Source organism: Neofelis nebulosa, chromosome 4 (assembly GCF_028018385.1).
Source record: "Neofelis nebulosa isolate mNeoNeb1 chromosome 4, mNeoNeb1.pri, whole genome shotgun sequence".
Taxonomy (NCBI): Eukaryota; Metazoa; Chordata; class Mammalia; order Carnivora; family Felidae; genus Neofelis; species Neofelis nebulosa.
The window spans coordinates 88,873,274-88,896,601 of NC_080785.1; the positions used below are offsets into that span (position 1 = coordinate 88,873,274).

A 23,328-nucleotide genomic window follows, 5' to 3' on the forward strand; every position below is an offset into this window, starting at 1 on the left:
TCTCTGTTACATGCTACTTTCTTTTCTATGAAAATTAAATTTCTCATTTGTTTACAAACACTTAAATATAGGGACTGCTCTAGGCAACAACTTTCAGTATATAAAGTCTAGCATCAGTGCCCCTGTCTTTTTGCCACAGTGCCAATGCAAACCTCAGTGCCCCAAACCCTTGCTCTCTTTCATATTTCCCTGTGATCAAAATGTACTTCCAGGAAGGCAAATGGTGTTAGTTCTTCACTAACTGTGAATGTAGCCATAGTGTTACCTCTTCTAGTGGTATTTAATTTTCCCATCCTCCTCTTGTGCAATTTTTTAAAGAATTTCAGTGAGTAGGTCAATACTGTCGTAGAAAGGGAGACAGCCCTCTGGGCATTGCTAAAAATGTACCACCAGTGGTGATTACTATTCTGACAACATCGAAGGATGCCTCTGCTTCAAGTAAAACTTAAATCTCACAATTGCAACTATAGATTATGAAATGTATAAGCTAAAGAAAAACAGAAGTGCCCTGAAGAAAGAACTTTAAAAATATCCTCACCCTTCAATCTTTGGCAGGGACTCTACATATTACATGCAAATTTTAAATACATACTTGTTATCCGGTTTTAGAATTATTGTCTCATATGATTTATTATAACATATTATAATGTATTGCTAACAAATAGTTGTTAACAGAGTTTATAATTTAGTGTCATATCAAAATCATATCTAATAGGCTGCAGTATAGTTGAATAAGGAAAATAGTGTTAACTATTTTTCTCTTTCCTAGGCATCAAAATATTTCCCTTAGATGTATATTTCAAAATATGAGAACAAGTTTCTTCAAATTATCAGAAATCAGTAAGACAAATGAAATAGAAGAATGTGGCTTGCTAGTTTTTTATTACAAGACACATTAATCTTTGTCCTCACCATCTCTCAATGGAAAAATATCTGATCTACGCCAGTTGACTGATGATTTCCCCAGGAAGGAGATATCACTCTAATCATTTTTCCAAATGCTTTCCAACGTACCTGGGCTCATGATAGTTGAGATATGAATAGTGCTCCAAGAGTTTCCAAGTTATCCCATTATCGTAAGAATAATGCAGTAAAACTCCTTCACCAGGCTGGTCAGGGGCTCTGCATGTGCTCAGAACAGACTTGCTCCCTAGCCTCAGTGTGAACTGGAGAAACCTAGATATGAATTGTCTGTAATTAGCGTATGCATAAACATTTGTATCATAATGTTCATTTTGGCTTATAAAGAATTTCAAACAAATTTAAATGAATTACTCAAAAGCTGCATGTTTCTACTCATCTCTTATAAAATGTAAGTAATTTCACTGTGAGATGTATGAATATGTGTAGAAGATGAGGTCAATGCACGTTTATATGCAGATATATCCATGCAAAACATGAGTATATATTTATACATACTTGTATACTATGCACTTGTGTACATACACTTAAAATGCCAATCATTCCTTTACTGCATTATTTATGAGGCACTGGGGGAAGGGAAGATGTAGAATAAATCTAATCAGCCTCTGCAAGCTGTCAAATAAATAAAACTACATAAATAATTAACTAGCCCTTGGCTTAAGAACACAGTTTTGATGCTAACATTTCATATGTTTAAAAACCAGTCAGTCATTAGTATCTTAAAGTCGTCAGTAAGCCTTTTAATTTATTAAAAACTAGGACAAATTAACCCTATAGCAACTAACTGTAAGCTCTCTCTAGATTAAAAATCGAAAGATGTACATATCAACAACAACAAAAAAAGGAAAATAAATAGATCTAAATTCAATCATTAGCATCTGGTTTCTATGTGTATTCCACCCTGCCTTAACTCACCTGGACTGTGAGCTGTCAAGGAAAGACGTAATGAGCTGACGCCTTCCATCTTTGTTGAAAACCAGGGCCTTACCACTGGCCAAGACACCACAACCAAAGCTGACTTCAGCACCACGGATAGAGTAAAAGTTATGGTAAGAGGAGAGCCTGGAACTGCCGAAGCTTTCAGAAATAAACATTGGGAATGTCTGGGATGCCATCTCACAGGCTGGGCCAGAAAATCCAGGGTCACACCTGAAAGAGATATCACGAAATATATATATTTTTTAAATCTTCTATTTTTCTTTTTTTAAAAATGTTTTTATTTATTTTTGAAGGGGAGAGAGAGACAGAGCATGAGTGGGGGAGGAACAGAGAGAGAGGGAGACACAGAATCTGAAGCAGGATCCAGGCTCTGAGCTGTCAGCACAGAGCCCAATGCGGGGCTCAAACCCACGAACTGTGAGATCATGACCTGAGCCGAAGTCGGACGCTTAACTGACTGAGCCACCCAGGCGCCCCAAGATATCACGAAATAATATCTTAAGCTGTTGGTCCTTACAGAGATCCATGAATCTAATTCAAGGAGGAGGAAGTCCAGGGGCCAGCATTTGATTGAATGATAGGTGAGGCTCATTAGTCTCCGGAAAATACTGAATTTGAAGACTTGATAAAGTCAATTGACTGAAATATTACAAAAGAATATAGTCTTTACACAGCCCTGCTATAAAAAGCTTCTGATTAAAACAATAATTCAGCACTCATCTTTAACCAATGCCAGTGATTCATCTGTGAATGCATCTACATCTGTGCACATTTCCAATGTAAAGTTTTTGTAAAAGTTATATTATTACATATATAATTTTATTCATAATGATGTTCATTAAATTCATAAAAGATAAATAAAAAATACTTCCAAAGATATCTAGAATAAATTTCCTCTAAGAACAAATGTAAAAATACACATTACGTTTGTGATAGAAATTATTTGAAATATTTGGAAAAGATTGGAAAATAAATCTATCCTTATTTCAAACTTAGGTTGACATTATAAGGGGAATGTGAACACCTTCACCTAGATAGATGTCCTTAGCAGAACTGTGCTGCCCCACGGTGGAATCCCAAAATAGTAGTGTTTCAAGAAAAAGAACAAAACAAAATAAACCCCACACAACTTGTCTCCTACCATATATATGTCTTTATATATCTATATATATAGATATATATGTATATATATATTTAAAGTATTTTTTAAAATGTTTTTAATGTTTATTTATTTTTGAGACAGAGAGAGGCAGAGTGTGAGTGGGGAAGGGGCAGAGAGAGAGGGGGGCGCAGAATCTCAAGCAGGCTCCAGGCTCTGAGCTATCAGCACAGAGCCTGATGCGGGGCTCAAACTCACGGACTATGAGATCATGACCTGAGCTAAGGTCAGATGCTTAACCGACTGAGCCACCCAGGCGCCCCACCTTCTACTATATTTATATTAGGACACTCATCACAGATAACTCACTAGTTGAATATCAGAAACCTCTTATATTTTAAGGCATTTACATATCAGGAATTAGTTTTAAATTCTTTATTTTCATTGTACTATTTCTTTTTCACTATATATATACTATGTCACCCATTATAAAATAAAATTGGTGTCTTTTTTTGGGTGGGGTAAGGAGTGCTCATCTAAGCATTCAAAACTTCCTAAAATTGGAAGCATTTATAAAGCAGTGTAGGACCAATGAAGTGATATTATGGCATAACTTTGAAAGCTACTTCTTTAGCACTGGTGTATCAAATGTGTATTGGATATTCTGAGGGAGAAGGTTTACAGTCGTCATCATGTTATCAAGGAAGTTGGACCCTACTACAGCATGAAGTCTGAAGGTTGTCTTGGCATTAGGGATGGGATTGGGAAAGAAAAACAGTATTTATGGAGCATGCAAATAAGCCTCACACAGTTTGCTTCTTTCCCATGTTATCTCATTGATTTAAACTGTGAATAGCCAAGTAATTTCCAAGAAGGATAAACAAATTAGCTAAAGAAGACACATTTTGACATTGGAGAACTATATGTGTATTACCACGGCATTTCAGGGCAAATGCATTTCTGTGTATCTTAAATGTGTCTTCTTAGGACCACTGTTTGGACAGAAATTGGTGATCATTTAGAGAAGACTCACACTGGAGTCAGTTCCCATTTAGTGGTTTTGGAAGTGTACTTTTAATCAAAAGTTATATAATTGGGATACAATGTTGATAAGGATTCCATTCATATATTTAAAAATACATTTGTAGTCTTTGTTTTGCAGTGAAACAGTAGGGTAACAGGAGATTTCAGGAATGGCATGAGGCTCTCCTGATTCTAAATATATCCTCTGCAGGTTTTTCTACCCATCCTCAAGTGTAGCATTATGGTCACCTTGAATGTCAAGATAAAAGGATGCCTTCTGCCCTTCTCACTAGAACCTCTAACAGGGGTGGGCTTATCGGAATAAAGACTTATCAGTTTAGAAATCCAGGCCTGAGTATTGCACACAGGCAAAAACATGTTAGGCAGCAGGAGAGGTGGAATCCTGGTAGCAAATAATAGCAGTGATGAGGGGAGCAAAGTGAGAAGAGAAACAAAGCTGCAGGGGCCCCAAATTCAAGCATCTGTTTAAGAGAAATAAATGGTATCGAATATAAATTCCTTTTCTATGCAATTTTGTTCATGCTTGACAAAGCATATATTGCCGGAAAAGGATGTAGTAGTCACCAGGGCACCTGGGTGGCTCAGTCGGTTGAGCATGTGACTTTGGCTCAGGTCATGATCTCCCAGTTAGGGAGTTCAAGCCCGCATGGGGCTCTGTGCTGACAGCTCAGCTCCTGCAGCCTGCTTCGGATTGTGTGTGTGTGTGTGCCTCTCTCTCTCCCTCCCCTGCTCAGGTTTTGTCTCTTTCTCTCTCAAAAATAAACATTAAAAAACATTTTTTTAAAAGGATGTAGTAGTCAAACAGCGCAGCCACAGATGAACAAAACCATTGAATATTATGTAAAATGTCATCAGAAATAGGGAAAAAAAACTCAAGTTATAACTGGTGAAAATATTCTGCAAAACCTTAGGAGGAAAAGGCCATGATTGTTCAAAATGATATATGGTGTTAAAAAACAAACAAACAAACAAAAAACCAATGCCCAAAGGCATAACAGGGCCATTCAGATTTCTGTTTGCATCCATCATGAGTGACATAGGTGGTTGCCTTAATAAAACCACTGAATGCTAACAGGATATTGTACACGAAAAATGAAGTATGAAGTAGAATTACTGTAATTATAGATGGGTTTTTTAGAAATAGCACTTTTTTTTTAGAAATAGCACTTTCTATTTTCATTAATAAAAGCAGTTGTCATTTCAGATAATTTGTTTTCAGAACTTTTCAGGACAACTTTCAGGAATTACAAAGATGTCTGGCATTCTTGTGTTCATTTTATTTGAAATGCACTTAAGGAGAGGATGGCCTGGATATGGACAATAGATGAAGATAATAACTTGAGGAAAACACCAGATAATGCTTCACAGATCTAATGAGTCAGTCTTTTGGGGTGGGAGTTGGTGGTTTTATTCAGAAGCACAGAGACACATATTCACTGGTTTTTTAAATAATTTTTTTAAAGTTTATTTATGTATTTTGAGAAAGAGAGAGAAAGAGAGAGAAAGGGAAAGGGGCACAGAGACAGGGAGAAAGAATCCCAAGCAGGCTCTACACCATCAGCACAGAGCCCAATGCGGGGCTCGAACCCATGAACCATATCATGACCTGAGTCGAAATCAAGAGTTGGGTGCCTAACTGACTGAGCCACTAGGTGCCTCTTCACTTTTGGAATATGAATAGGAACTTTTCAATTCTTTAATACTTTCTATGGTGCAGAGTGACTTCTTTGTTAATTAAATTCACTGCAACATAGTTAAGAAGTTAACGTGACCCTCTACTCTCAGTGCTGACAAGTGTCTTGCCTCATACATATAATTTCCAAATGATCAGGCAGAAATTCCTTTTATGAGTTCTCCATTAATTAATTACTACTCTTTTTGTTTGGAGGACAAGAAGAGACAAACTAGATGATCAGTTGTTGAAAATTTAGCTGTATAACCAAGATTGTCTGTGGTTTTGGGAATCTCCCAAATATTTTATAATTAAATGTTAATATGGGAATGACATAATACATATGAATACCAATTCTCGTTATAAACATAACACAATGCTTCAGTGGTGACTAGATATTAACTATTTATATATAATTTCAGATTTCATATTCAACATCATTATCATGTAAAATACTTTATATATCATTTTGAAGACCCAAATGATTTTCAAAGGTAAGTAAGATTGCAGAATTATACTCAAAGATGAATTTTCTTATCAAACTGCTAAATTTGGCTCATTCCAGTTTCCTTTAGCCTTGGGTTTATGGGTCAGTAATGATTTTCATAATTCATTTAGAAAGCATGCTAGGAATTAAAATATTGAAGCATATTCAATAGCTTCAATAGCATATTGAAGAATGTAACCAAAGACAGAAAAGGCAGTCATCAAACTGTGAAGAATTCAAATTTGTTCACAAATTTACATGAGGTATGCTAAATTTATTTACAATTTAGCTTAATAGAAAAGTTATTTATTCATCAATTTCTACTTACAAAACACACTTAATGTTCTATTATGCTTAAATTCAATTTGGAGTATCCTACTTTGGCCTTCAAAAGACCTCAAAAGCCTAAAATGGAAATTAAAACAAGTTAAAATGACTTGTGGCTTCAATATATAAAGTACGTAATCAAAAAAAAAGAAGTATAATTATTACTTTAAAATGCTTACTTGCAACCATGTCGAGTGCACTGTCCTCTGCCAGAACAGAATTTGAGACACGATGGACCAATATAAACTGCAGGCAGAGAAAAAACAGCAAGTAAAAATAAGGCAAAACAAGTGGAAAAACCAAGAAAACATCAGCATGTGAATCAATTTTGTGAAGCAACCCCCATGAAATCTAGTCCATTAAATGCATGTTATACACAGGAATCCAGGGTGACATATAGAGCACTATGTGACAAGTTAAGTGCTTAGCTACAAATTTGCTGGAAATGTTTTAAGTTAATTCTTTCAAGATTTTAATGTGTCATAGCAAAAAAAAAAAAAAAGGTATGAACATATGATTTGGGTTCCTTAATGGAGTCTCTTTGGCTAAAATGATTTCAGGAAGAATATTAGTGCTTCTGAGTTGAACGTTCTACAGTTTAATTTCTTTAGGTAGAACTAATTTTCAAAGGACCAATTTGATATATCATGAAATGGAGACATTATAATTTAATTAAAAACTATAACTAACTCTTCCTTAATCCATCTGCACTAGATGAGCCTATCTGCTAGAAACCCATAGCCCCCTGTACTTTTCTCTTAATAATCTTTATAATTTGCAGTATATGCTTGTGTACATTTCTTTTCTTAAATAACATCTATCTATGCCAGTTGACCATAAGTTTGTGAGTGCGGAGTCACCACCTGATCTGCTTATTGTTACCTTGACAAGGCCCATCCCAGTACCTGATTCAGGATCTCAACTAACGTCATTAAATAAATAAATCCCAGGTTTTGCCTTCTAGGATAGTTGGTTGACACAACTGATGGGGTTGGAATAAATGTCTCTTATGTTTATCAATAACCAATATAATGCATCTCCTTGCTATGGAAGGGGAAACACTGAAAGCCATAGGTTACACTATGAAGAGTTTAGCTCAATTCTTAAACTGCTTTGCAAGATAAAATGACAATTTACAAGGCTTAGAGACAGGGGTGACTTGGGAGAGGAGAGAACTGTCATTTCAAAAGTATATAAACTAGAAGCAAATATGTTCAGGAGACAGAAATTTTCTATGACAGGAATTATCTGCTGGATTTTAGGAGAGTGACAGTAATGATTTTGAAGTTGTTTCCTGTTCTGTGTGGCTCTATAACCCTTTACTGTCAATACAAATCCCAATTCCAATAAAGCCTTTGCGCACTTGAACAAAAAACAACTATAACTTCCATTCTTATCTGGGAGAAATCTATTAACATCTTGCAGATGATTGTTAAATATCCTTCTAAACATTACCCATCCTTCCTGAAGTGGGGAGTTAAAATAAAATCTGTTGTGCATTGTCTTCTCAGAAATGCATATCTTTTCCTAAATGGTGGGCTTGACTGATAACGATGTTATAAACCTAAATTCTAATCACTGGAATATCAAGAAAAGGATTCCTAATGGTTGAATGGTAGGCTCTGAGATACTCAGGCTCAAATATATTTATACATATTAAGCCTCTTGATAATCAGCACAATGAATAACATAACAAAGTGTGAAAAGGGAACAAAACCAATGAGGAATTAGAGATGCAACAGTTGTTAAGACCTCACATGTTCAATTTTAGGCACAGATTTGCCATCCATTATCATCTTTTTTTCTGTCTTGTAATCATGCCAAAATAGTTACATGATTTCATTTTATTTTTATTTTTTATTTGAGAGACAGAGAGAGAGAGCAAGCATGGGTATGGGAGAGGAGCGGGGGGTGGTGGGGGGGGAGAGAAAGAGAGAGAGAGAGAGAGAGAGAGAGAGAGAGAGAGAATCTCAAGCAGGCTCCATGCTCAGTATGGAGCATAATGTGGGGCTGGATCCCATAACCCTGGGATCATGACCTGAGCCAAAATCAAGAGTCAAATGCTCAACCAACTGAGCCACCTAGGCATCCCTAAATGATTTCATTTTAAAATAAATTTCCCTGTGGCCAATGCTCCTACAAACACTTGTTCTCTGGAGCCAGTAATTCAAGTGTGATGCAAAGCAGGCCAGGAAAAACTCTTGGCTGAAGGAAACTGATGGTTGAGGAAGACAGCAGATAGCAGGTTGAGTGGTTAAAGTTATGGGTTTTAGGTGTCAAATAAACCTGGATTCAAATTCCCGTTTCACTTGGAAACTCTGGATAAGTGATTTATCCTGTTTAAGCCTCAGTGTCCCTATTCTTTAAAGTGGGATAATAATCCTTGGAGGAAAGAGTAAATGAAATGTTCATGCTTAGCAGGCTGCCTGGAACCATACAGTTATGATCATCATGATATTGGGGTCAAGAATCCTTCCTGCTCCATCTGCCTTGCTGGGCTCCACTAGACAGCAAAGTGCTGAGAAATCAGGAAAGGGCTTCACTCTTCTGTAGCTTGGAAAAGCCTACAGACTGTGTTCCCAGAACATGATTTTATGGTTGTAGAAGGATTTATTCTAAGTTCTGTAAGTGCTTCATTGCAGTTTGCAGGGTCACTCTGGAGGCTGCCCTACAGTGTACCTATGTTCAAAAAGGTTCCACTGCAAAAAAAATGTCAACAATAAAACAAGACTCTTCAAGTCAATGAAAAAAATTGCAATTAAGAATCGTGTCATCCTTCCCTGCAAACACTGGTGTCATCGGGATTCACAGCATGAATAAGTTCATAGGTTCCTTTTTCCGATGAGTGTGGAAAGGTCAGCTTTGTTTTTACCCCTATTATTAATTTAATCAAGCTGAGAATATTAGAAAGTGATTAACAAACATACTTTGCCCTAGGATTTTCCGTTCTGCTAGGAATTTCAGGATAATTCTGAAAATACTTTCTGTACACACTAGCAGGGAAAACATGCCTAACAAAAGTAAGATATTGACCTGTTTTTTTGTCTATGTTTGTTTTCCTTGACATCCTTTTGGCATTCCATAGTGAAGTGGGAGAGATTTCAGAAGTGTTGTTTGGCAAGTTGGCACACATTTCTCTTGGGAAAGACTGAGTGTATGTCCTCTTCAAGCCTCATGAAGAAGCCGGAGAGCAGATCTTTTTTTGTGAACACCTCACACATAGAATGATAACAGAATCGAGATGATTCTGTCCCAAGTTTTGCATCTGACATACAGTGCTAACCATGCTCTTTTCATATATTCTTACCTTTTCTCATTCTACTCAAAACAAGATGGTGGGACCCTTTCTGACTTAGTAATTGCCTTGCTTAGGAAATTTAGATATTCTTTTCATAGGCTTATATGTGCTTCACAGCACTCTTAATTTCCTCATTTGCTTTAGTATTGGTTTTTTGATTTCTTTGATTATTATCAAAGTAATATAAGTTCATTATAGGACCCATAAAAGTATGACAGCAGGGGCGCCTGGGTGGCGCAGTCGGTTAAGCGTCCGACTTCAGCCAGGTCACGATCTCGCGGTCCGTGAGTTCGAGCCCCGCGTCAGGCTCTGGGCCGATGGCTCGGAGCCTGGAGCCTGTTTCCGATTCTGTGTCTCCCTCTCTCTCTCTGCCCCTCCCCCGTTCATGCTCTGTCTCTCTCTGTCCCAAAAAAATAAATAAAAAACGTTGAAAAAAAAAATTAAAAAAAAAAAAAAGTATGACAGCAGGGGAAAAGTCACCCATATCCCACTATTCAGAGGTACATACTTATTCCCTAGAACTAGTGAACAGGCATTGTAATTCAAATGCTATGCAAAATGTTCTGCCAGTGGAGAAACTGCATTTTTAAAATTAATTAATTAATTTCTTTATTTATTCTGAGGGAGAGAGTGAGACAGAATAGGGGAGGGGCAGCGAGAGGAGAGAGAGAATGCTAAGCAGGCTCCTCACCACCAGCACAGAGCCCCAGTGTGGGGCTTGAGCTCCTGAACTATGACATCATGATCTGAGTCAAAATCAAGAGCCGTTCGCTTAATCGACTGAGTCACCCAGGCGCCCAAAACTTCTTTTAAACAAATTAATCCTTTAGATGGTTTTGCAAACATACTATGTTTATACCTATATAACTAATGTGGTCTTTGAAGTCTGGGCCTTTTATTGGTCTTCTCTGAATACAGAGTGTTTAAAGAATTTACATTGGCTCATCAGTAAGTTTTCTTGCCTGAAGTTATTCCTGAGTTTCAAGAATGCATTCCACTAAATGTGTATCAATTTTTAAATTATTCAAAGTAGCAAAAAGATTATTAAAACATGGAAAATCAGCATGAAAGAATGAAGTAGGCTTTTCCTACTTTATAAAATCGATCAAAGTCAGTGGCTATGCTAAGTTTGCTTAAGTATTGACATTTTGTCCCTCCTTCCCTCCCTTTCTACTTCCTTGTAGTATAACTTTTCAGTCAAATTGATATACTCTGAAAATAGGAAATCGATGACTCTTCCTGTAATTCGAATTATTAAGAAAAACAGACTATTAACAACAAATATAAGAAATTGAGTCATGCATCCCAATAACTTAAAATATCTTCTCTCATGTGCACCTGTTATAAGTGATATTGGCTTTAAAGTTATGCAAAAATGATCAAATATTCGCTTAAAAATTAATGATAACAAAGGATATTTTATGTATATCTAAATTTTCTTGTTATACAGTTTTCTGAGAAGGAGGTAGAAGTTTCACTTCAGAACTTTCATTTGAGAGATGATGTTCCCTTAATGTGTGGTGTCTGCATCTAAAAGATAAGCTTTCCAGATGTTGTGGTAGTTACTAAGAGAAGAATGGCTCTTATTTTAATACATGCAGTATGGTAAGTATTTATGTTAATTTTGTGTAAAACATTCAAAGAAAATGTTAGGATATCCCCTGTCATCAACTGTGAATTTGAGTTTCAGGGCTTTTAAATTCTGTATGTTGAAACATTCTTGCATCTAATATTGCTGACTCTGCTGCCTTTTTTTTCTGATTGTGCATCCCTGGGCTTCTAACGGAATGCAAAGGAGAAAGGGAAGAAAGGGCGTTTAATGAATTGCAAGACCATGACTTAGAAATGTGATTAAGTCTGTGCCAACGAACAAAAGCACAGGAAGACTCTACATCAATGGCATGTGATTATGACAGGCATAAACTAACCATTATCAATTGCCCACATGTTTCCAAGGATTGGTCCCGTTTGTCTCCAGCGAATTCTGGTGTCCCTGGTTAGTGCTGCGTTAGGAAGGGGAATCGTTATTCGGTTCCACCTGCAAGAAATTTAGCACAAAACAGCTTCAAAACTACATTCACATCTTTTGAACCTATTTTACATGCTTTTGATGCTGTAGTTTCTGTATGCTTGGGACAGCACTAAAGTTTGGCAATAAAGTCTTTAAATTCACCTGTGGAGTTTGACTACAGTTTTAAGACAAGCATATAACTTCTAAAAACATTCATATCACACTAGAGTAATGGGTTTGTTCTTATTAGCAAGTGATATTTGTTTTGTTTTTAGATATTCCTTTAAGAAATTTTTACATCAATACTCAGACTTCAGATATTATTTGAGGATAAGCATCTGTGCAGACATGGGGCTGATTAGCATTGATTGCTTTCTATTTTTTGCTATTCCCTGGTCCTATGCACATTTAAATAGAGGCTAAGAAAGAAAATAATTCTCAACTTAATTTTGCCATGCTTGGAAATATTTTTTTATTGGTTTATCCAGTGTTTACTCTGTAAGGTGGTAAGTATTTGGCAGTCATCTTTAATTCTCTGCACAGCCCTCAAAGGGGTGTATCATTGTCCTTAATTTATGTGGAAAAAGGGGAAAGTTAGGGAGGAAATATCATTACCCAAGTAGATGGCAGAACCAGGATTTGAACCTGGTTCAATTGCACAGCTTAACTTTCTTCCACCTCTCTATGCTGCATCTTTCCCTAAGTAAGTAGTTTGGCAAGAAGCCTTTTGGCAATAACCATGGAATCACTACACAGAATTTAAACTTATGTCTAAGTTTAAGTTATATATATCCAAAATATAAAAGCCAAGAGCATAAATGAATGAATGACCCTACAAATTGTGATCCTGCATCAGATTTACTGGTTACTGTCGTTTTTTTTTGTTTGTTTGTTTGTTTGTTTGTTTTAATGAGATCCTTCCTAAATCACCTGAAGAAGAGAAAGCAGCTTCCTTACTTATTATGAAAAACTATTAGTCTCGAGCTTATTGGTAGATTTTGAGTCACAACATGAATTCAAATCTCCTGATATCTCAGAGAATTTACTCACCCACTGTAGTTTTCGGAGGAGTAGATAGTGCTGTGGGGGAGATGGGGTCCAGCACAGATCTCGGGTAAACACTCAGTGTGGAGGAGGGACCAGGAACGCCCATGATTGGTGGAAAACTCCAGGCTGACACTGATAACACCAGAACAAGCACAACAAAAAAGGGCAAAGATAACAAAATGAAATGACTCACCTCTGGCTAAGTACAGTAAACACCTACAGAACTAGTGTAACAAATTTTAAGATGCTGTGTCCAAAATCCTTGTTCTCCCCTCCACTGAAGTCTGACCAGCCTTCAAAGGGCAAACGGTTCAATTACGGCTATAGAAATGAACTATCTTTTGAAGCCAACAAATGGTAGCTTGAGTCTGTGCTCTCCAATTTGATAGATGGCAAGGCAATTACCACGTCTCACACTGCCACCTCATCCTGTGAATGTGAGACTCAAAAAATTCTTAGAAAGGACACGAGCAACACTTCTGAGAAGTGAAACGCAGGAGTCATAGCTCTTGAAGTGTTAATTGATTTCCGTGCCTATTATTAGGGGGTCACTAACAAACATGGGGTCAAGCTTTCCTTCAGTTATTTGTTTTTCTTTTCTCTCAGCAATCTGTCAGCATGGACGGCTGCCACAGCGCGTGCAAACACTTCTGATACCTAAGACCGAGCTCTTAGAACGAAGTCATTTCTACTTAAAATTATCCAATCACACTCTGCATATTAATTGAAGAGCTCTTCTTTGGGGGAAAGTGTGTATTTTTTTTTTAAAGGATGTTTCATTAAAAATTCAGTTGAAAACCTACTGAGAAGTTGCTCCGACTTAATAGCCAAGTCCACATGTTCATTTTTTAGTTTTAAGATTTTATTTTTTAAGTAATCTCTACACCCGACATGGGGCTTCAACTCACAGCCCTGAGATCAAGAGTCACATGCTTTACCAACTGAGCCAGTCAGGTTCCCCCACATGTTCACTTTTAACTGGTTCACACACTCAAAAAATAGGGCTTCCTACCTGTTACCAGGCTGATGTGTTCCACATCCCAGATTAATGGAAAACTGTATCATGTGAGACATTGTAGAAGGCAGAACAGGTAAGACGTGGAAAAAATCCACAGCCCAGACATTCCTGTTATGTCCTTGATGGTTTTTTTGCCTTAGGCAAAATCTCGTAGCCTGAGTCTGAAGTTCAGGATTGATGACTACAGAAACTAAAGATGGAACCTTCAAAACAAAGGAAACCAAAATCATTCGTAATGCCCTCCACATGAGTCTGTGAGAATTCTCCTAGATTCAAGCTTGCAATTACTATGCATATAACTGCCATATGTTAAGCACCAGGGGAGGTCTTGTGTGTTCCATCTGTTATTTCGGGTAGTAGATGTGGTCTTCAGTGGGCATTTGTTTGAGTCACTTAGGACTCCTCCTTTGCAGGCACCTGGAGCTCTCTGTGTGTACTGATCAGGGCCCCTCTACCTGAAGATAAATGAGGGTAAGGTCCTTAAAGTTACCAAAGCATAGGTATCCATTTTATAGACCTTGGCACAAGACAAAAGCAACTTCGCATCAATACTTTATCATCAGTCCTCTTTTAAAGTGAATTTGTATGGTACCAACCATTGCCAAACTAGGTATTCTGAAAATATGACTCTAGGCAGTAACTGCCAGAGTCAACAAGTTAACCCATGATAACTTACATAACTCGTTTGGTCTGTGGCGTGCAGATGACCAGGGCAGGTGTAACCCTAGCTAGTCACAGCTGGAAAACTAGTCCATTATGAAATCCCACGTGAGATAATTTGGGTAACCCTAGCAGATGGAGTGTGCGAATACCTTCTCTGGTTGTTCCCTATTCTAGCCTCAGTGTTAATCTCCTGTCTTCTAACTGAAACCATGAAATGCTAGGTGCTGGCTATATTCAAGCTCTTTATAGTACCAAGGGTGCCATCAATGTGGAGAAAAGCCTAACTAGTAATGAATGTGTGAGTGTAGTCTCAGCACAAATAAACCTACCACTAGAAAAAAATAATTCCACACCTAATGACAAGCATCACACATAATTTTGAAGATGTTTTCACATAACTACAGCCTGCAGATGTCCTAGATCCAAAGGGAAAGTAAAAGAGGCCAATTTCAGTGGCTATAATTAGCCAGAAAGAAAGAAAGAAAGAAAGAAAGAAAGAAAGAAAAAATAAAATAAAATAAAATAAAATAAAATAAAATAAAATAAAAGCAAAAGTAGTAATAATCTGTACTTATACAATGTCTTCTGCCTAGGAAATCTTAAAATGCTGGAAAAATGCCCATGATGCCTGATAACAAGTCTGTGAAGCTTTATAATTAGAACCACTTTTAGGGCTTTCTTGGGTACAAAAATCATTGTCAGAGTACTGGTCTCCCATCTTATAATCTCTGGTGGGGTCTAATTCATTTTTCCCAATAAAACCTCATTTTTCCTTTGTATCGGGGGGGCGGGGAAAGTGAGTATTACAATGTCCATGTCACTTTTTAAGAAATCTGGCAAATTTCTGGGCTTCTAGAACAGAGTGTTCTCTTCTGCATCTAGCTTGGACTTCATGGTTTTGACTTTGACTTGTCTAGGGAAGTCTACAGTGGGGCCATTTGGCACATGGATTGGCACATATACCTTATATGAGGAATAGGAAAGAGTATCCAGTGTAATGTGCTCTTTTCTTCCTTCAATCTTTGCATACAAGGTGACATCATTTTCATGAGAATCTCCAGGGTCACAAATTCCTCCTGTACAAAACAGAAAATTTAAGTTGTTAACTTAACTGCATCCATAAACAGTATAGTGTTAGCTTTCAAATAAAAAAAAATAACAACAGAAACCAGATGTCACTTAAGAATGACCATAAATAAAATTAACTAGACCCAAGGAAATAATTTGTAAAGATAGTTCAGAGCCATGCTAAAGATCAAAGACTTGATATCTGGGAAGACCAAAGTTAACTATTGTGCTTCGTGAGACTGCTCAAATGACGGTCTGCAATGAGCTGTGGAACCTGTCCATATTTTAACCCACATTAAAAAGATGTACTCTGCTTTTTAATAAACTATCACTTCCTTACATTTAAGGTCTTAATGGCCAAAATTCGGAACCTATTGATAATGGTTTTTTAAAAATGATCAACTATTTCTGAACTGGTAATATTTAAACTGTTGCACACAGTATCTTCAATAGTTTAGCATATATTTGGTATTTGTATTTTAAATGCAGTTCATCTTACATTTTTCGTTTTTACTTCTGGTACCTCATTTGGTTGTTGGGAGAGTGCAAACTATAAATATTCTGTATCACTCTACTTTACAGTCAAATGAAACAATGGAACATTAGAACTGAGAAGTAACTAAGATCATCCTGATGACAAAACTGAGTAACAGAACAGGTACCTGAAACTGAAAACCATTCAACTAATTGGTGGAAAAGCCATGAGTCAATGGTATGTCTTTTAGCCCTTGACCCTCTATTCTTTTCACTACTGCATTCAGCCAATAATCCTTACTATTGCTGGCTTCTATGAACTGTCTGCAGAAACTGGATTTTAAAGGATTACATGTGTAACCAGAAACGTCTCCCCACCTACCATTATCATTCATAACAGCAGCAATCACAATAGCAGGAATGTAGGTATGTACATGGATTTCCTGGAAAATATTCTATCCTTATGGTCCAAAAATTGTAACGTTAACTCTTAATTTTATTACTCTTTCAAAAAATGCCCTCCAGTTTTTAAATTAATCACCATTAATGTTAATTTTCATCTATAGGCAATTTCTGCTGCTAATACTCTATAGTGACAGTAAGGCAACCTCAAAACTCTTGGGGCGCCTGGGTGGCGCAGTCGGTTAAGCGTCCGACTTCAGCCAGGTCACGATCTCACGGTCCGTGAGTTCGAGCCCCGCGTCGGGCTCTGGGCTGATGGCTCGGAGCCTGGAGCCTGTTTCCGATTCTGTGTCTCCCTCTCTCTCTGCCCCTCCCCCGTTCATGCTCTGTCTCTCTCTGTCCCAAAAACTAAATAAAAAACGTTGAAAAAAAAATTAAAAAAAACAACAACTCTAGAACACCATCTGTAGGAAGAAAGAGAAAGAAAGAGACAAATAAAGAGAAAGAAAGAAAAAGGAAGAGAGGAGAAAAGAAAAAAGAAAAGAAAAGAAAGATGGACTGATGGAGCAGTGGGGGAGGGAGAGAGGGAGGAAGGAAAGGAGGAATGTCTACTCCATTTCATCCTGGGTTATTAGGGTCGATCAGGAGAAATTGCTAATATGTGATGTTTTAAGTAAGAAAGCTAGACCTTAATTAGCATAAGAAGGATCATAATAACAGAAGTAACTTGGATGGTGGTAGTCATAAAGCATAGAAATATAGCATGTTACACCTGTTAGACATATATAATTTGGCATATAATAAATTTTATTGAGTTAACTAATCTGAAGATACGGTGATAATGTTACCCTCAACCTAACAGATGTTAGGATGTCCTTGTTTAAGGGCAACAAATTGTAGAGAAAACCTTCAGGATTCTGATATCTGCTGTCATAATTTTTAGCATTTCCTTACATACTTCTATATTATGGTTAAATATAGCTAGGAAAGTCATCCTAAACGACTGTCTCTGGGGGAAAAGATCTGCATGAAAACTAAATTCCCATCTAAAAAAATGTAACTTCTTTATTAAGGACATACTAAAGACTTACAAAAAAGAACAAAGAAAAGGTGAAAAGTCACAGGCAGTGTGGATTTAAGCAACATACCCAGGGACATAGGGACTGAACCATCAGTACTCTCTAATTTCATTGATTTGTTCCCTGTAAATCTCTGCTCTCTTAAGAACAGTTCATGAACTTCACCTGCCTTTCAGAGGGAGCTGAAACACACTTGAGAGCTCATCCAGCCCAGAATGACAGAAGAAGAAAGTCCAAAAGGAGCCAAGACTTTAAAAGGATGACAGACTTTATCTAAAAGATCCCTCTGGGGGCAATTTATCAGTTCTCTGAAGTTTCTGTGACAGCAGCTCGTACAGAAAGATACAGATTCCTTCTTCAGTTTCATTCGCTTTGATGTATCGTGGAAAGGTATGACTCAAGGGGCATTTTGTACAGCAATTCAAGTATAGAAGATTTCAATAAATACTAGATGGACAGTTTTAAAATATTTTGAGTCCTGTTTTAAGTAGCTTTTAAGATACTTACTTATATTGGGAAAGTGATTTTGTTATTTACTATGTATAGGGCATTGGGCTTAAGGGAAAATAGGCCCCAACCTCAAAAAATTTGTAATTTAGCAAAGAAAACAAGGTTAATATACACCAAAGAAGGATAATTAGTGGTAAACTGTATTGTGCTGCCATAATTGCAGTCAAAATTCAGAGAAAAGAGATACAGTGTGGGCTATGGGAGATGTTCAATAAATATGTTGAAGGAATAATGAATGAATGATGTACGTTAGGTTATTTTTGTCATATTCACTGCATTCTGGTTCTAAGAACAGTGTTGGATACTGGCCCTCCATGAGTTTCTGTTGAATGAATGAATGAATGAATGAATGTATGAATTAAGGAAACAGACCAGAGCCGAATTTTGAAAGTTGAGCAAATTTTCCAGAAATAGGCACAGTAGATGGATATGAACCCAGGGATGAAACCAGGAAGAACATATAGGCAGGGCCAGACAGGAAGGGAGTATGATCTTCCCTAGATTAACAACCAGGCACTGATTTTCCTAAGGTGCCATTATAAATTGTCTACCAAATCTTAGATCTCTTCCCATATTGCTTTCTTCTCCATCAGCTACCAAAGTTTTAAAGTCTTTCTACAGGTCCAGTCTTATCCTACCCAATCTTACCCTACTGTTCCGTCCTATTAAATCCTATCTTATGTGAAAACCACCTTTGTTAGATTCTGCTTTCTAAACCTCAAGATCTTAGACCCCATTTCTATTCTTCTATTTACTGATGAATTTCTTGAAGGAATGGTCCTTTTTCAGTGACACATGTCTTTATTTCTTTTAACTTTACATACCTGGGTTTCCCATGCACCACACCATGGGGGATACTCTCTCCGAAGTCAGTGGGGGGGCTCTCAGCCCCTATCCTGGTTGGCCTCTCTGTGGCATTCCCTGCACTGCTGATCCCCACCCCCAAACCACACTCTTCCCTTCCTTCTTCAGTGCAGAATGGCACCTTGCTCCCACATATCTTTATGTCCTTTCTCAGCATCCTTTGTCTATATATATGCCTTCTACCTTTAACTAGATGAGGGTTCTCACTGAGCCTTTTTCATGCCCTTTGTTTACTCTGCCTTCTGTTTGGGAGAACACAGCAACTCTAGTGGCTCCAACTGTCACCTGTATGCTGATGATTTTCAAATCTGATTCAGACCCTGATGAGAATTTCCACCTTCATATGGCTTTCTGGAAGCCTCAACCTCAACACATCTAATGTCAGAATCTTCTAGTCCATATTTACTCTTCATTTATTTTTGGACATTTCCTATTTCAGGAAATGGTACCATTCTTCTACTCACCCAAGAAAGAAATCTCTGTCCTTTCCAATATTGTCCTCATAATCCCCATAGTCATTTGGGTGTGAACCTCAATTGTTGGTTCCTTCTCTTCAGCTGCTTATTTTCTGTTCCCTCCTTCACATTGTTACCACTGTCACTGCTATATTCTTTTGTTGCTTGGACTAGTGCAATAGTCTCCTAACTTAGTGTTGCCAGATAAAACACATTGCATGAACAATACAAAAAATTTATACAAAAAATTATTTGTTCTTTATCTGAAATTCAGATTTAAATAGGTAGAGGGGACTAAGAGGTACAAACTTCCAGTTATAAAATAAATAAGTCACGAGGATAAAAAGTACAGCATAGGGAATATAGTAAAAAATATTGTAATAATTGTATGGTGACAGATGGTAACTAAGATTCATCATAGGAGTTATTTTTAAATGAAACTATCGAATCACTATGATGTACACTTGAAACTAATAGGATATTGTATGTCAATTATACCTCAATTTAAAAAAAATTTAAAAAGCTATTTTGTTTTTCTTCCTTTCACTCTGGCAACCCTACCTAACCTTAACTGGTCTCCTGTTCTCTAATTTCTGACCATTTCAGTCTTTCCTTCACACTTGTGCCAGAGTTATCTTTCTAAAACACAGATGAGAATGTGTCACAGAACTGACAGAAATCATCTGATGGCTGCATGCTGCCTAGAGAAAGAGAATCTGAACTGCTCTTAGTTGATATTAAAGAAAACCACCACTCGTCTCTGGTTCCCTTTTCCTGCTCCCCTTCTATCCTTCCATTCAGTTATACTGGGAAAATTCACCTGCCTCAAACATGTCATGCAAATTTATAATTGCTTTTTTTTTTTTTTTTCAAAAATACTGGCTTTGCTTGGCATTCTCTTCTCCCTTCAAACCCTTAAATTTTTAAAAATATTCTTGGAGGATCCTGGGAAGATGGCGGCGTAGGAGGATGCTGGGCTCACCGCGCATCCTGCTGATCACTTAGATTCCACCTACACCTGCCTAAATAACCCAGAAAACCGCCAGAAGACTAGCAGAACGGAGTCTCCAGAGCCAAGCGCAGACGAGAGGCCCACGGAAGAGGGCAGGAAGGGCGGAGAGGCGTTCACGGTACACGGACTGGCGGGAGGGAGCCGGGATGGAGGGGTGGCCCGCCGGCCAAGCAGAGCCCCAAGTCTGGCTGGCAAAAGCGGAGGGGCCGGACTGAGTGTGTTCCGACAGCAAGAAGGACTTGACATCTGGAAGGTTATAAGCTAACAGCTCTGCCTGGAGAACGGGAGGGCTGGAGGACAATGGGAGGGAGAGTTGTTGAGCCCCAGACGACAGAGCTCAGCTTGGCGGGGAACAAATACAAAATCTAACAGCACACCTAAAGGAAACAGAAGCAGAACAGCAAAGATAGCCTGAATCCAGCAGAAGAAGAGAAATAATAAAGATCAGAGCAGAAATAAACAATATAGAATCTAAAAACACTGTAGAGCAGATCAACGAAACCAAGAGTTGGTTTTGTGTGGTTCACACAAAAAATGAACAACTTCATTCTATGAAGCCAGCATTACTTTGATTCCTAAACCAGACAGAGACCCAGTAAAAAAAGAGAACTACAGGCCAATATCCCTGATGAATACAGATGCAAAAATTCTCAATAAGATAGTAGCAAATTGAATTCAACAGCATATAAAAAGAATTTTTCACCATGATCAAGTGGGATTCATTCCTGGGATGCAGGGCTGGTTCAACATTCGCAAATCAATCAATGTGATGCATCACATTAATAAAAGAAAAGATAAGAACCATATGATTCTGTCAATCGATGCAGAAAAGGCCTTTGACAAAATCCAGCAACCTTTCTTAATAAAAACCCTCGAGAAAGTCGGGATAGAAGGAACATACTTAAAGATCATAAAAGCCATTTATGAAAAGCCCACAGCTAACATCATCCTCAATGGGGAAAAACTGAGAGCTTTTTCCCTGAGATCAGGAACACGACAGGGATGTCCACCTCACCGCTGTTGTTTAACATAGTGTTGGAAGTTCTAGCATCAGCAATCAGACAACAAAAGGAAATCAAAGGTATCAAAATTGGCAAAGATGAAGTTAAGCTTTCACTTTTTGCAGATGACATGATATTATACATGAAAAATCTGATAGACTCCACCAGAAGTCTGCTAGAACTGATACATGAATTTAGCAAAGTTGCAGGATACAAAATAAATATACAGAAATCAGTTGCATTCTTATACACTAATAATGAAGCAACAGAAAGACAAATAAAGAAACGGATCCCATTCACAATTGCACCAAGAAGCATAAAATACCTAGGAATAAATCTAACCAAAGATGTAAAAGATCTGTATGCTGAAAACTATAGAAAGCTTATGAAGGAAATTGAAGAAGATATAAAGAAATGGAAAGACATTCCGTGCTCATGGATTGGAAAAATAAATATTGTCAAAATGTCAATACTACCCAAAGCTATCTACACATTCAATGCAATCCCAATCAAAATTGCACCAGCATTCTTCTCGAAACTAGAACAAGCAATCCTAAAATTCATATGGAACCACAAAAGGCCCCGAATAGCCAAAGTAATTTTGAAGAAGATGACCAAAGCAGGAGGCATCTCAATCCCAGACTTTAGCCTCTACCACAAAGCTATAATCATCAAGACAGCATGGTATTGGCACAAAAACAGACACATACACCAATGGAATAGAAAAGAAACCCCAGAACTAGACCCACAAACATATGGCCAACTAATCTTTGACAAAGAAGGAAAGAATATCCAATGGAAAAAGACAGTCTCTAACAAATGGTGCTGGGAGAACTGGACAGCAATATGCAGAAGATTGAAACTAGACCACTTTCTCACACCATTCACAAAAAGAAACTCAAAATGGATAAAGGACCTGAATGTGAGACAGGAAACCATCAAAACCCTAGAGGAGAAAGCAGGACAAGACCTCTCTGACCTCAGCCATAGCAATTTCTTACTTGACACATCCCCAAAGGCAAGGGAATTAAAAGCAAAAATGAACTACTGGGACCTTATGAAGATAAAAAGCTTCTGTACAGCAAAGGAAACAACCAACAAAACTAAAAGGCAACCAACAGAATGGGAAAAGATATTTGCAAATGACATATCGGACAAAGGGCTGGTATCCAAAATCTATAAAGAGCTCACCAAACTCCACACCCGAAAAACAAATAATCCAGTGAAGAAATGGGTAGAAAACATGAATAGACACTTCTCTAAAGAAGACATCCGGATGGTCAACAGGCACATGAAAAGATGCTCAATGTCGCTCCTCATCAGGGAAATACAAATCAAAACCACACTCAGATATCACCTCACGCCACTCAGAGTGGCCAAAATGAACAAATCAGGAGACTGTAGATGCTGGAGAGGATGTGGAGAAACGGGAACCCTCTTGCACTGTTGGTGGGAATGCAAACTGGTGCAGCCGCTCTGGAAAACAGTGTGGAGGTTCCTCAAAAAATTAAAAATAGACCTACCCTATGACCCAGCAATAGCACTGCTAGGAATTTACCCAAGGGATACAGGAGTACTGATGCATAGGGGCACTTGTACCCCAATGTTTATAGCAGCACTCTCAACAATAGCCAAATTATGGAAAGAGCCTAAATGTCCATCAACTGATGAATGGATAAAGAAATTGTGGTTTATATACACAATGGAGTACTACGTGGCAATGAGAAAGAATGAAATATGGCCTTTTGTAGCAACGTGGATGGAACTGGAGAGTGTGATGCTAAGTGAAATAAGCCATACAGAGAAAGACAGATACCACATGTTTTCACTCTTATGTGGATCCTGAGAAACTTAACAGAAACCCATGGGGGAGGAAGAGGAAAAAAAAAAAAAGAGGTTAGAGTGGGAGAGAGCCAAAGCATAAGAGACTCTTA

General features: G+C 37.7%; 1 protein-coding gene across 3 annotated transcripts in view; it reads right to left on the bottom strand.

Moving 5' to 3' along the window:
- The window catches only part of RELN (reelin), a 537,501-nt gene that overhangs the window by 170,529 nt on the left and 343,644 nt on the right, over positions 1-23,328 (bottom strand). For all 3 annotated transcript variants that reach the window (XM_058725343.1, XM_058725345.1, XM_058725342.1), the window contains exons 13-19: positions 15,493-15,605; positions 13,861-14,069; positions 12,852-12,980; positions 11,719-11,828; positions 6,672-6,738; positions 1,840-2,073; positions 1,015-1,176 (exon numbers count right to left, since the gene is read on the bottom strand). In XM_058725343.1, coding sequence (XP_058581326.1) covers positions 1,015-1,176; positions 1,840-2,073; positions 6,672-6,738; positions 11,719-11,828; positions 12,852-12,980; positions 13,861-14,069; positions 15,493-15,605 — 1,024 coding nt within the window. The remainder of the gene's footprint in view (positions 1-1,014; positions 1,177-1,839; positions 2,074-6,671; positions 6,739-11,718; positions 11,829-12,851; positions 12,981-13,860; positions 14,070-15,492; positions 15,606-23,328) is intronic.